Genomic DNA, 13998 nt, shown 5'->3' on the forward strand with positions numbered 1-13998 from the left:
CAAGGCGAGGGGGCTCTCTGGTGACACCCACGCGTGCACAGGACTCCACTCTGGCTACTGCAGCCCCCGCAAGGCTCACAGCCGGCCTCACACCCCCGCACCCTCCACTGCAGGTGGCCGTGCCCTGGAGGGAGGAGGGAGAGGTGCAGCCGGGGCCGTGAAGGCCAGGGAGGGCAGAGGTCACGCTGAGCCCACCGCGCGCTCCAGCAGCTGTAGCCCACTCCCCTCCCCAGCCTGTCGCGTGCACACCCACGAGGAGAGCCCTGCAGGGAGGGGAGGTCCCCGGGGACAGGGGCTAGGGCGCGTCCTGGGACACCGACAAAGGGGAGAGCTCGGAGCCGGGAGGAGAAGGGCCCTCGAGCCCCTGACGCCAACAGAGCCTGCGCACCTGACAGGGCCCTGCCCGTCTGCCCATCTCTGCGGAGAGGCGCCGGGGTAGCGTGATCCCTCCCAAGCCTGTTCAAGATGCTGTGTAGTTTAGAAGCATGGGAGGATCACTGAATTCCGAGGCCGCAGCGTGAGAAAGAGCCTTCTGAGGACAAGAAGGGCCCAGCCGCTGCTCTTGTCTGCTGACTGGGGGTCAGGCCGTTTCCCGGACGGTCAGTGCCAGGCAGGTCGCAGGCTGGGGCTACCAGGGGGCAGCAGCTCCCACACCCCCGCCGCCCCACGAGCCCACACCCGGAGGCGTCTCGGCCCAGGGCTACCCTAAGACCCCACCCGCAGAGGTCAGCCGCCCACGACCACAGCCGTCCTCGTGGGCGCGCAGCACCTTCCCCGCCCGCCTTCCTGGGTCAGCGCCAGAAGCATCTGAACACGGCGTCTCCCCCGCACCAAGTCTTGGCTTCTGGGTGTGAGCGGCGCACCAGCCAGCGGGGTCTGTTCTGTGCGAGTTCCAGAACCCCTGGGACCAACACCTGGGTCAGCGGGGCCGCAGCCTGAGTGCCAGCTGGACAACCGGCGAGTGACCCCCGACCCGCAAGGCCCTACCCGAGACGCCGCCCGGCAAAGGCCGACCACAGCGGCCAGACCCCAAAAGCCAAAGGACCGCCGGGCACCACCCAGCCGGGGTGGCCCCATGACGACCCGACTCCGATCCTCTTCCGTAAAACGGGCAACGTCTGCGTCTAGTTCAGTGTGGACTCCGGCTCCAGACGCTTCCCCGCAAGAAGCAAGTCCTGCTTCCGTTTTAAGGTCTCAGGAGACCCTGGACGCAATCTTTTCTTCTGGGGTCTGCCTCTGTTGGCTCTGGGGCCTTAGTAAGAGGTTTGACAAGGAGGTGGTCTAGTCGTGTGGCGGGCGGTCCCGCTGTGTCCAATGACCCTCCCCGTCTACACCCTGGGTGTCCTACCTTCAAGTCTGGGCAGGCTGGGACCCGGTGAGCCCCAGTGCGGTGCGGCCCCTCTGAGTCTGGGCCTTGAGGAGGCCTGGAGCCCACGGAGGGTGCCCGGCGCCTTGTGGAGGAGACCCGGGGGCCACGGCTGCGTCCGCCACACGCGAGGGCCGGCAAACTGTTGTTTGTTGAAACCGCCAAGTTCTGGTGAGGTCTGTCGTGCCGCAGAAGCAGCCCAAACAGGATCCACACAGTTTCCGGGGATTGCAGAGAACAGGCGGGGCTGCACGCAGCGGGGACTTTCAGCGTCGGCATCAAGAAACGATAACGTTCACGGCAACTGAACCTCGGAAGCCTCCCTCTCTCCTGTCTCCAGAAGCGGCAGTTCCCCTCCACGTGGGCGCTCTCTCTGTGTTCTCAAGTATTTGTCAGGCTGTTTCAAACACTCACGCATGCGTACAGAGATGTCCCCCGCGCACAGGTCTGAAGAGAGACCCCCAGATCTTCAGTGGGAGACGGGGCACAGCATCTCACTTCCTGCAGGTGGCCCTGCCGTGGCGTCCCGCACCTGCCGTGCCCCCTATGTGAGCCTGTGCCGGTGTCCACGCACACACACGGCCACCGTGGGAGGTGTCATCTGACACGGAGGCCACGGCTGTCAACCGTGAAGGCCAGGCCCTGAAGCCTCTTGCTGGACACAAAGACCTCAGGAGAATCACAGGACGGTTCCGGAAAGTTGTCACCTTATGCAGCCAGAGCTGAGCGTGGCTGGTCCACGGCTCTTTGTGACGAGCCCCTCGTCCACAGACGGGGCTTTGCTCCTACATCCCGAGGGCCGTCCTCCCGCGGGGACCGTGCTCAGTCACCACGATGAGGACACGGGTGACGGCGGGGCCTCAGCCAGGAGGAACCCTGAAACACTGAGGATGCTCCGAGCGCGGCCCAGTGCCGCCGAGGGGACATGGTGACGCGGAGCTCGGCTTCCCGGGTGCCTGACGTGGCAACGTTCGCGGCAGCTACAGTCCTGCTCCTGCAGCGGCTGCCACGGGGCCCACTGCCCACGTCCAGCGGCTCCAGAGACCAGGCTCACTGTGCGCGCCGGCCTTGCTGCCACCAAGCTGGGGGTGAAAGAACCTTCAAGCAGACCAGGCGGCCTCTCGCAAGCTAGAGGAGGATTAGGCTTGGAATCTAAATTGACTTCAGTGGTTTCTCCCCCTGCAAATCAACCAAGAGAAGCCCAGAGACAGTTCAGCCGGCCAGGCAGCGTCGGCACGTGCTGTGCTAGAATGAAGGCAGAGGCAGAAAGCGTGTGGACAGCTGCCCCTCCTGCAAACACAGAACTGGCACAAGTGCGCACACAGACGTGCCAACAACCCTGCTCGGACACAAGCACGACGTGACAGGACGCACAGCCGCGTCTTCACGTCTCCCTTGTCGCACGGTGTTCACGGGCCGTCTGGCCTCCACCCACTTACTGGTTTCTCGCCTTCTGCCTGCCAGATGCAGACCTGCCGCAGGAGCGAGCGGGCTGGGGACGGGCCCCGACGTGACGGCGAGCGACGGCGGCGCTCGGCCTGCACGGGGCCGGGGCGGCCCGGAGGCCACGTGAGGGCGACGGCCAGACATCCGAGGACTCGGCTCCCGCCCGCAGGCGGGTGGCCGCTGTGAAGACCCCGTGACCGGGCCACGGTAAGCCACGCCAACCTAGGAGCCCCACGGGCACCCACGACGAGCCGAGGGGGTCAGGAGACGTCTCACAGTCCCATCCTGGCACCAAGGTCAAAGTCGGGGCTGACTGGTCGAGGAAACAGCGAGGGGCGCCGGCTGGTTCCCGCCACAGACGTCTCTGTGCGCGGTGAAGGCGCGGTGAGGACGCAGCACCAGGCCTGGGCTCCCCGCCCCCCCCTACGCGTGGGCACACATCTAAAGCACAGAAGCTTACACTGTTTCCGAATCCACCTGGTCCAAAGGGGGGCTTTCCGGGAGCACAGATCCCTCCCCTACCACTGTACCGGTCGGGTTTGTTCCATCCTCTAAAACAGTTTCCAATCACACGCGCGATCGTACAGGCAGAACGCGTTAAACGTGAGACTTTTTAAGCCCATTTTCATTGAAGTACTTAAGTATCCTGCAAACTGTACAAAATCAACCCCATTACGGAGGCTGAGTGCCTCCGCGGTTTGCGGTACTCAGCACGAGCCCTGCCCCGGCGCTCGGGAGGGGGACCGTGACTGGGAAAGAGAAGGCGAGGGATAAGGCAGCAGGCCCGGACCCCACAGGAGCCTCTCCCCCGCTTGGGGGCCAGCTCCCTGCAAGGACCCGCCCCCAAAACAAACTCCGGAGTTTGAGAGAGACAGAAGGTCCACACGCTTCCCCTATTGCCACGTGGCCACGTGGTCGGGCCGGGCGTCCCGGGGCAGGAGCTGTGCCGCCCCTGCGTCTCCCCTGCAGCACGGCGAGAGGCTCACTGCCTGGCTCCCCAGACACCAGAGGGAGGAGACCCTTCCCCTTCCAACCCGCAGCCCCCTTTCCCGAGCACACGTGCAGGGGTCCACACAGGCGTGCACACACACACGGAGCGGCCCAGGGGCCGCCGTCACTAAAGGAACAGCATCTGCCTTTGCATCTCGAGGGTCTGTGCCGACAAGGGCGAGGGCCTGAAGCGCGCCACGGAGGTACAGCAAGGTCTCCGGGCCCAGCGGGGCTCCGCTCAGCTACCGTGGCCGCTCCGTGCCCAGGCGCCTGCCTCGGACGGTCTGTGGTTCTGAGAAACGAGAAGACGCCTCCGCACGGGCAGGCCCGGCAGCAGGAGCTGGTCGGAGCCCACGAGGGAGGGACCCGCTAGCCAGGCAGACGCGGGCCGCCCCTCAGCAGAGCACAGCCTCCTGGAGGCCCCGCGCCTGCAGCCCCTCTACGGCCGGCACCGCGTGCAGTGGCCCAGGACTGCGCACGGCGCCCGTGGCCGCCCGCACCCACCTCCTGCCAGCCAACCTCCACCGGCGCCCAAACAGCAAGGGCTCGATGTTGGTTTTTAAAGAAGATACCTGGTGCTTTCTCCACGAAAATGACCTTGGAGTCCTGCAGAAAGTTGTGGCCGGACAGGACCATCCTCTTCCCACCGAGGACGGGGCCGCTGGCCGCGCTCTGCTTCTCCACGAGGGGCAGCTCCTGGGCCGAGCGCTGGGCTGTGTGGGGCAGGAGAGCAACGGGAGTGAGACGCCCAGGCCCCTCTGCTTGGCCCTCTCAGGGGCGGCCACTACACCCTGCTTTCAAAGAGTTCCTGGGTGAGCAGAGCGACCCGTCCCTGGTACACGGAACAGAAGAGTAACCACGCGTGGTCCGTGTCTTCACAGCCTACTCTAGGTTAGAGTGACACGGGAAGGCAGCCATGCCTCTGACTTGTCCACGTGGAGACAGCTCACCTCTCAGTGACGAGTGTGCACACGCGTGTGTGTGAGTGGGCGTGCTCTGCCAGGGAGACTGACTGCCAGTGGGAAGGGCCCGGGGAAGCCGTGGGGAGCCCTGCTGGTGATGGGGAGGCCACGGCCTGAAGAGCAGGCGTCCCCAGCTAGGAGGTGGGATGTGGGGACCCGTCTGAAGCGGGCTCCGGCTCAGGGGCTGGCAGGCCACAGGTGGCCGAGCTCAGGCTGTCTGGGAGGGCGGGACGGGCAAAGGACCAGACGCAGGAGGAGGCAGAAGTGTGGCTGCAGAGGTGGTGAGGCCAAGCCAGGGGTCCTGACACGGTCACCCAACAGCCAGGGGACCCGAGAGGGAGGGTCCCGCTCCGCCTCACGGGGCGGGGGCCTCGGGGCAGGGGGGCAGAGCCATCCGTGGCAGACCCCACGGCCTGGAGATGGACTTCTAGAGACTGGACGGGAGGGTCCAGCAGCAGCAGGGGGGAGGGCTGGGACGGAGGTGAAGACCACACAGCAGAGAAGGAGAAGGGGCTGCGGGGGAGGACGTCCCGTCGCCGAGGTCTGGCCGACGCTCAGGTCAGAGGCCGAGGAACCGAGCCAGGACGTTCCTGCCGAGACGGGTGGGCGGCTGAGCCGCGAGGTCGGGGGGGGTGTCCTGAGACAGCCCACACCGGAGGGGTGGGGCGGTGCTTCAGAGATGAGAGAAGGAGGAGGGCGGGTGGAAAGGCTCTCGCTGGGGCCGTGGCCAGTGGAGACTCTGGTCCCCGCCCCGGGTCCGGATGCCGGGTCAGGGGCGGGCACTGCGGGGTTTCCATGCGGAGCTGAACCGGTCACCCGACTCGCTAACAAAAACGAACAGAGTCACTGCAAGAGGAAGCTGACCCCAGGCCGCGGCGGTCCCGGCTCCTGGAGGAGCTGCGCGGTCACGGGCATCCGAGCCAGAAGCGTCTCAGCGCTGGGGCCCGTCCACGCACACCGAGGGCAGTGAATCCAGGGCCACCAGGGACAGAGACCTGAGTTACATACGGGCAGGCTTGCAAATTTAGGTCCCTTCAATCCAACAGATTTCAAGGCCAAAACGCCACTTTCTCAAGTTCCCTGAATCGTGAGGGGATTAAGTCAAATTCGGTCACGGCAAACATCTCGGTACTTCGGGACAAAGCCTCCTTTCCCTCTTAGGCCCTCCTGCAGGTGCCGGGAGCCGGCGGCAGCCCTCACACCACGCACGCACAGGAGCTGCGGGCGCCCTGGCCAGGGTGCAGGGGTTTCCGTGACTGCACGGGAAGGTGTGGGTGTTGTGGTGGGACGAGCACAGCTCAGGGGCTGCGCACGAGAACCAGGGTGCTACCGGAGAGGAAACCTGCGGCAGGGGCTGGCCCCGCTCAGCCTGGAGACGGGGGTGTGGGGTGGGGCGGAACTCACAGCACTCGATGGGGTTGGAGGCGACCTGCAGCGACAGCGTCCGGCCGTTGGGCTGCGGGACGTGGACGCGGAAGACCAGCCTCACCCGCGTGTTCTTCCTCCCGATGTCTGTCTCCCCCTTGCGGAGCTCGATGTCAGAGTTTCTGAGCTTCAGGATCCCGGCGCAGTCGATGCTTCCGGAAACAAGAGTCTACGCTCAGCCCCGGACCCCCGGCCCAGCCCGGGCGACCGCTCACCGAAGGGTCTTTGCGGCCCTGCCCAGGGGCCGGGGTGGCCAGACACCCACCCGTCAACTGAGCTGGGGCCGAGGCAGCGGGAGACGAGCCAGCCCCGGCCTCAGGAGCCCGGATCCCAAGCAGGAGGAGCTGCCACACGCTCAGGGCTCCAGAAGCCCCAGCCCCACTGCCCTGGGCTCGCGTGGATGCCCCAGAGCAGGACGCGGCGTCCAAGGGAAGGCTCCCCCGGCTGCTCCAAAAACCTCCTTCCACTTAAGATTCTGGCAGCGTCCCCCTTAATTCAGGATCCTGAGTTTTCTAGGGCCTCATATGATTTCACTTAATTTCATTTAACTTAACAGTTCCATTCAACACCAGACTCCAGCAGAACAACCCAGGCGTCATTCATCAGATGGAAACCAGCCCTTTCCCTCTGTCGGAAGCTAAGGAAACGAGGCCGCATGACGCCTCTAGGTCAGGACCACAGCCCAGCCCGGAGCAGCAGGGAAGCCCTGGCCCTGGAGCCCGGGGCCAGTCCCGGTCCCGTGGTGTCTACACCGTCTCTGGGTTGGTTGGTATTGTGGTAAATGCAGCCACCGAAGGAACGGCTGCTGCTGAAGGAACCAGCAGTTCTCTCAAACCATCTGCCCTGGTCCGAGGGAACTGTGATAACAGCTCTTGAAGCAAACCCAAGGATTTAGAATGAATTCCCCCAAATCCACGAAAAGCCAACATGGAGAGAAGGCCTTCCCTTTTTTATCTCTCTCTTTTTTTTTTTTTTTTGTTGCAAGCACGGGCGCTCAGCAGTTGTGGCTCACAGGCTCAGTAGTTGTGGCGCACGGGCTTAGTCGCTCCGCGGCATGTGGGATCTTCCGGGACCAGGGCTTGAACCTGTGTCCCCTGCATTGGCAGGTGGATTCTCAACCGCTGCGCCACCAGGGAAGTCCCTCCCTTTGTTTTTGACTTAGAGGGTTTATGAGTTACAAACAACTTATCCAAATCCCACGCAAAGCTCTACAGGATGTGGCTTCCACACCCGCTCCCTCACTCGCCACAGCCCTGAGCTCCTCGCTGCCCCACGGATGCCCCAGAATCACTCCTGCCTTGGGGCCTCTGCACTTGCTGCCTTCCTGCAGGGTCAGTCTCGGCTTCTGTGCTGCCCCCCCACAGACACTCGCCCCCGAAGTCTCCAACAGGCCCCCCGTGCTAATGAGTTCCTGCCTTATGTCCCCCGCCCCAGAGGCCCCCAGGAGAAGGCAAGTCCTGTGGGACAACCGTGTCCCCTTTCTCTGCCGCATTCACAGCTCAGGAGTGAAATGCATGTAGCAGTCACTCAGTTCAGGAAGCCACGAACACAAGCCCTACTTGGACACGAGAAGATTGCCCTGCAGCTTGTTAACCAATTCACCTCTAAACTACCGAGTCAGATCTGACCTGCACGTTCCAGCTGGTTACATCGGAGATGCAGACACCCTCAGTGCAAATACGACTCAGACATACCGGCCTCTTAATGTTTAAATGTTTGCCTTTTGACCACTGCTCTAACTTCCACAGTGCAGTCACAGAAATACATGGGTGCCACGTTCACACACGGAGGAAGTACTGACAGCTGGGAACTGAGATGCTTGAAGTGGCAGCATGCACAGGGGCTGAGACCCCAGGAAGAAACAAATCCATCGCCATAAATATTTGTAACGTGTACTGAGGTGTTAAGCCCAAGGCGCCAGGGCCCCTGAGCTCTGGAAACGTGGGGAGACGCGCAGGCGTGCAAGCGCCACCCGAGCCCCCGAGATGCAGCTTACATCGCTCGCATGTTGTTTTCCGGCAGCAGCGGGATTTCCAGGACCTTGGTGTTGGACAGGATGGCCTCGTGGCTGGTGGTGGAGACGGTCTTGCCCGTGATCCGGTGCACCTGGTAGAAGGCGTGGGGCCTCAGCAGCCGGTCGTCCGCTGTCCCGATGAACAGCTGCAGGGTGAGCGGCTCGCTCTCCATGTAGCCGTGCAGCTGGGGAGAGAGGGGGACAGGCCTGTGAGCGCCGTGCCACACCACGCCCGGACCCACCGTGCCCCCCGTGCAGAGGCCGCTTCAGAGGGGAGTGTGCGCGGGCCGAGGCTGGTCCCCCGGCCCCCAAAGTCTGGGGCCTCTGCTCCACAGTCGGCTCTGAACGCTCGGCTGCCCACGCTGGGACACACGCACACAGACGTGCAGTGCACACCTGCACGCATGTACCTGCATCCCAGGAGCACACGTGCCCCGTGCCCAGGAGAGTGACGGGGACCCGCAGGAGGAGGCAGATGGGAAGCAGAGCCAGTCTCTCCAGGCCACTGCCTCCTCCTCAGGCCACCCCTCTTCCCACACGCGGGTGACACAAGCAGCTCGTGGGGCCCCACCCGAAGCTGGGCCAGTGCCAAGCCGTCCGCACAAGCCTCCCCTGATGAATTCAGACACTCGCCCAAGAGGACGCCATCCACTTTCCCCTGCTCAGTCCAGTCCGAACCAGCAAACAGGATGCTTGCAGACAAGATACAAACAGCATCAGCCCTTTTCGGCCCGGCTTGGCAGGTGGGGGCTACGGGCTGCCCTGGTGCCCGTTGCAGGCGCCCCTGGACCGGCTGCGGGGAGCCCCAGGTCGTGGTCCATCTGCCACCAGCATCAGACCCAACACGGGCGGCCGCGCGTGGCCGTTCCGATCGTGTGGGCCAGCCGGCTAGGTGCACGGTCTCGAAGACAAGATCGTGTGTGGGCACAAAACCCAGTGAGACTCGGGCCCCGGAACCGGAAGGAGCCCATCGTGCACCAGGAGCCCATGGGAGAGCGCTGCTCCCGCATTTCAGGACCTACACTGGCCGCACCCGGGCTGACCACCAGGGGCGCAGGTCAGAGCCCTCCTCGTGCCCCTGCACCTCCAGCCGCTGCCTCCCTCGGGGTGAGTCCTTTTCAGAACTGAACTTGACTCGCCTTCTCCGTCCAGGTCACAGCTGACCGTACTCAAGAGGCAAATCCTGAAGAAAGCAGGCATCTCAGGGCGAGGCCCAGGCCCAGATTCCACAGGACCCCTGGGGCTCACCCCCTCCTCCTGCAGAGGCAGGCGACCTGTGTCCAGCCAGAGCCCCCAAGGGTCCCGACGCAGGACCCCCGCGAGAGGGGCAGCCCCACGAGCAGAAAGGCTCAGTCAGCACAGCTCTGCTGCTTCTCGCGTTGTGGTCATGCTCTCCCTGGACTAATTTTAGCCGCTTTGACAACAGGTAGCAATTGTAACACAGTCTGACGGGCCGAACTAGTGCCGCCCCCGAGAGTGCTGTCACTGCTTCCACAGCAGCAGAGACCCGGGTACGGCAGTGCCAACGAGGCCACCTGGAGGCCCCCGACCCGCCTGCTCCCCTGCGGGATTCTCAGGGGGTCGCGAGCCCCTGCCAGCCCTGCGGCCGAGTGGAAGCCACGGAAGAACCAGCCCCGCAGCGGGGTGTGGTCGGGTCCATGCGCCCCGTGAGCCCCGTCCGGGCTCCGTCTCTGCCCTGTGGGAAGGCGCCCTGACGGTCACTTCACAGCCCATGGGGAAGAAGCTCAGGCTGGATGACCAAGACCTTCCAAGCCGCACTGGCTCAGGACACGGAGGGGGCCGGGGCACAGCGCAAAGGGCCAGGCTGCCAGGTGACCGAGGGAGCACAAGAGGGGCATGTGTCAGTGACCCGAAGAAACGGGAAACCTCCGGTCCAGCTGCAGCTGACCGCGGTGACCGAGATCCTGCTTCCGTCTCTACGGGTCATTTTTCCAAGTTGGGACGTTAGAATGGAAGCTGAAGCTCCGTCCAGATGAGTAAGTCGGAATTCCGCTGGAAGGTCCAGTGCTGGGAGCTGAGCGCTTTCCCTGCCCAGGTGTCTCGCTCTCTGTCTTCCATGCAGAGAACTGACTATATGCTGCTCTGGCTGGTTTTCCATTTCCTTCTACGACATCCAGTTAGCAGCGCCCGCCTCGTCCCGCCCCCCCCCCCCCCGCACTGTGGCCTCCCCGAGCTCTCCTCCGTCCCTGCGTTTGGGAACAAATGTCTCTTCAACCCAGAGAAGCGAGCGCCTGCTGTTTCAAGTGTGGTTCAAATCAGCAGTGAACCGTTCATCAAAGCCGCGCTGACAAAGACCAGCTACTGCGCTGACTTCACTTAATTACGAGCTGAAGAAGCACTTATAAATTTTCAGAGCTCAGGAGACAGTCCCAATGACAGGCCGTTCACAGGAGCCTCACAGAGCTCAAAAGACAGTCCCAAACGACGACAGGCCGTTCACGGGAGCCTCACGGGCACTCAGCAAGCAGAGGGCCAGGGCCCGCGCGCCACCCGCTTGGGGCCCCCGGGAAGGATGTGCCTGGGCGCCAGGCCGCTGGTGGGGCTGACAGCCGGGCCAGACGAGGGATCCAGGTGGCGCCTTATTAGGGCGGGGCCCCCGCAGGGTCAGCGGCTCCTTCCCCCGCCCCGTCCCGTCTCCCGGCCAACAGGGTCTGCATGGTGTCGCAACTATGGACAGGACACCGCAGGCCATGAGCCAGGACTGACCGCTGCTGGACCGCAGCCCCCGATGAATGAATTTCCAGCTTCAGGTGAATGTCCAGCAGCTCTGAGGCTCCCACACGAGCTCACCACGGGTGTCCGGTGTCTGTGGACATTCCAGAGCATTCCGTAGCACCCGGTTAATATTTAACAGCCCGTGTTTGTCACAGGCTGTGGAGTGGCCCCCGGGGGCTCTGGACGTCACCCTTGAGATTTTCTGGAGACAAGCAGGAGCTCCACGTAGGACAGGTGTGCACGGACGCACACGCAGCACACACCGACACACGCGCACACGCACGCGCTCTCCAGACTTGCTCTGGAATTCGGTGGTTGGTTGGGAAGATCTTATTTCCCGGCGGCAGCAGGAGTTCCACGCGCCAGGCTCCCAATTTTTATCGTTTTCATCTGTGACGTGGTCCCAAGCACCCGTGGATGTGCTCATGGTCAAAGTGGTTCTTTCCTATTAAAATAATCGAGCTTTCATACTGACCCACAGGTGTCTGGCCCATATGGACCAGATGAGTGTCTGACGGGCGTGCACAGAGGAGGGGAGTCGGTCTCAGGCCTGCGGCTGAACCCGAGTGGCCGTGGTGAGCAGAGGACTAGAGGAAGCGTCACGTTTGCTGAGAGACCCACCCACCCACTCGCTGCCCTCCTGGCCTGCTGTGCCCCTCTCGAGGCCAGTGCAGAGCCTTTCCTGCTCTAAGGCCGCCACACAGAGAACCTGCCAGGAGCCACCCAGTGCCTGATGCTCATTTCAAGGTGGGTCCTGCTCACGTGGCTTAATTCTGCAGAAACAAGATGCCTCTCCTGTCTGAACTGAAGAGTTTTTTTCCTGTGTGGACACGAGCATCTCTACACACACAGAGTTCAGTTAGGGGGGAACCGAGACCAGCTTGCCGGGTCCACCCAACTTCTCCCTGCTGGGGAGCGTGAGTCCAGTCTTTTGCCAATTTAACGAACCTCCTAAGAAACCTGTACTCTGTGCTAGACTTGACCTACATTTTTAAAACAGGAAACGTAAAAATAAAATCAGAGACTGATGAAGAAACAAATTCTGCCTCTTAGCATTCCATTTTGTGACATTTAATATAAGAATATGTAAATGAGTCTTTGGGTAAGACTGTCTCTTGTGTGGCCAAGGCGTATTCCTCCCAGCCCCCAGGCCGGCACATGGCCTGGCCGGGGTCAGACGATTTGAAAATGACAATTCCAAATCCCACGGGACTCACACTGGGGCCCTGCTCTGACGGCTGGTAGGATGCAGCGGACTGTGGGAGTAACTTTGCCTTTTTAAAAACATGCCATTTCAGTGAAAATGGGAATATTTAAGGTCTAACCTGGAAGATAAACATCTATTATTGAAAACATGAAGTTCATTTTAAGAGAAGTAATTTAAATACTTCACATATTCTACTGCATGGGTTTTCTGCCCCTGGCACGTTCTACTATCTGTCAAAATAATATTTATAAAATTACCTGTCATATTTTCTCCAAAGAAGATATACAGACTGCCAACAAACACATGAAAGAATGCTCAACATCATTAATCATTAGAGAAATGCAAATCAAAACTACAATGAGATATCATCTCACACCAGTCAGAATGGCCATCATCAAAAAATCTAGAAACAATAAATGCTGGAGAGGGTGTGGAGAAAAGAGAACACTCTTGCACTGCTGGTGGGAATGTGAATTGGTACAGCCACTATGGAGAACAGTATGGAGGTTCCTTAAAAAACAACAAATAGAACTACCATATGACCTAGCAATCCCACTACTGGGCATATACCCTGAGAAAACCGAAATTCAAAAAGAGTCATGTACCAAAATGTTCATTGCAGCTCTATTTACAATAGCCAGGAGATGGAAACAACCTAAGTGCCCATCATCAGATGAATGGATAAAGAAGATGTGGCACATATATACAATGGAATATTACTCAGTCATAAAAAGAAACGAAATTGAGTTATTTGTAGTGAGGTGGATGGACCTAGAGTCTGTCATACAGAGTGAAGTAAGTCAGAAAGAGAAAGACAAATACCGTATGCTAACACATATATATGGAATTTAAGAAAAAAAAAAGTCATGAAGAACCTAGGGGTAAGACAGGAATAAAGACACAGACCTACTAGAGAACAGACTTGAGGATATGGGGAGGGGGAAGGGTAAGCTGTGACAAAGTGAGACAGTAGCATGGACGTATATACACTACCAAACGTAAAATAGCTAGCTAGTGGGAAGCAGCCACATAGCACAGGGAGATCAGCTCGGTGCTTTGTGACCACCTGGAGGGGTGGGATAGGGAGGGTGGGAGGGAGGGAGACGCAAGAGGGAGGGGATATGGGGACATATGTATATGTATAACTGATTCACTTTGTTATAAAGCAGAAACTAACACACCATTGTAAAGCAATTATACTCCAATAAAGATGTAAAAAAAAAAAAGTAGATAGAGAAGCAAAAAAGAAACAATCACCCTTCATCCCATCACCTAAAATAAATCAGTATTTTGAACGCACACACACACACAAAAATAAAATAAAATAAAATTACCTGTCATAACCATGACCTCTCTTTGCTTCAACCTAAACTAAACAAAACGTGCTATTCCATTTTCAAGGTGTAAGACCTGGTGAGTTTCCTACACATAAAAATGTTTGTTTTTAGCTGCTCTGCTCACCTTCGCACTTGCTCGGCAGGATGACGGGCAGAGGGAATGACTGACGCCAAATTTACTCGGTGCTCAAATTCCCACAGCGCAAGCCCAGTGGCAGGAGCGTCGTACGAAGGACCAGTTAATTGAGGGAAAGTACTTTCCACTAAGTTTTGAGATGGGACCAACATACACCGAGCAAGAGATCCTTGCGCACAGCGCAGCAGGCAATTTAAAGGGAAATCACGCATTTAACCCAGATGTAAACTGTGCGTCTTTACACAACACCCAGAGGGACTCTGCAGGAAGGAGAGAATCCAGCGCTCAAGCTGTCTCCACTTCTTTCAACCCCAACTTTCCCAGTACTGGATTAACTTAAGAGACTGCGTTGTGTGAGCTTTCGGTCTCCAAAACCACA

General features: G+C 60.1%; 1 protein-coding gene across 1 annotated transcript in view; it reads right to left on the reverse strand.

Moving 5' to 3' along the window:
* Positions 1 to 13998, reverse strand: part of NFATC1 (nuclear factor of activated T cells 1) — a 96927-nt gene that overhangs the window by 48879 nt on the left and 34050 nt on the right. The window contains exons 4-6 of the mRNA XM_065890548.1: positions 8186 to 8388; positions 6169 to 6341; positions 4375 to 4515 (exon numbers count right to left, since the gene is read on the reverse strand). Coding sequence (XP_065746620.1) covers positions 4375 to 4515; positions 6169 to 6341; positions 8186 to 8388 — 517 coding nt within the window. The remainder of the gene's footprint in view (positions 1 to 4374; positions 4516 to 6168; positions 6342 to 8185; positions 8389 to 13998) is intronic.

The sequence above is a fragment of the Phocoena phocoena genome, chromosome 13, assembly GCF_963924675.1.
Source record: "Phocoena phocoena chromosome 13, mPhoPho1.1, whole genome shotgun sequence".
Classification (NCBI taxonomy): domain Eukaryota; kingdom Metazoa; phylum Chordata; class Mammalia; order Artiodactyla; family Phocoenidae; genus Phocoena; species Phocoena phocoena.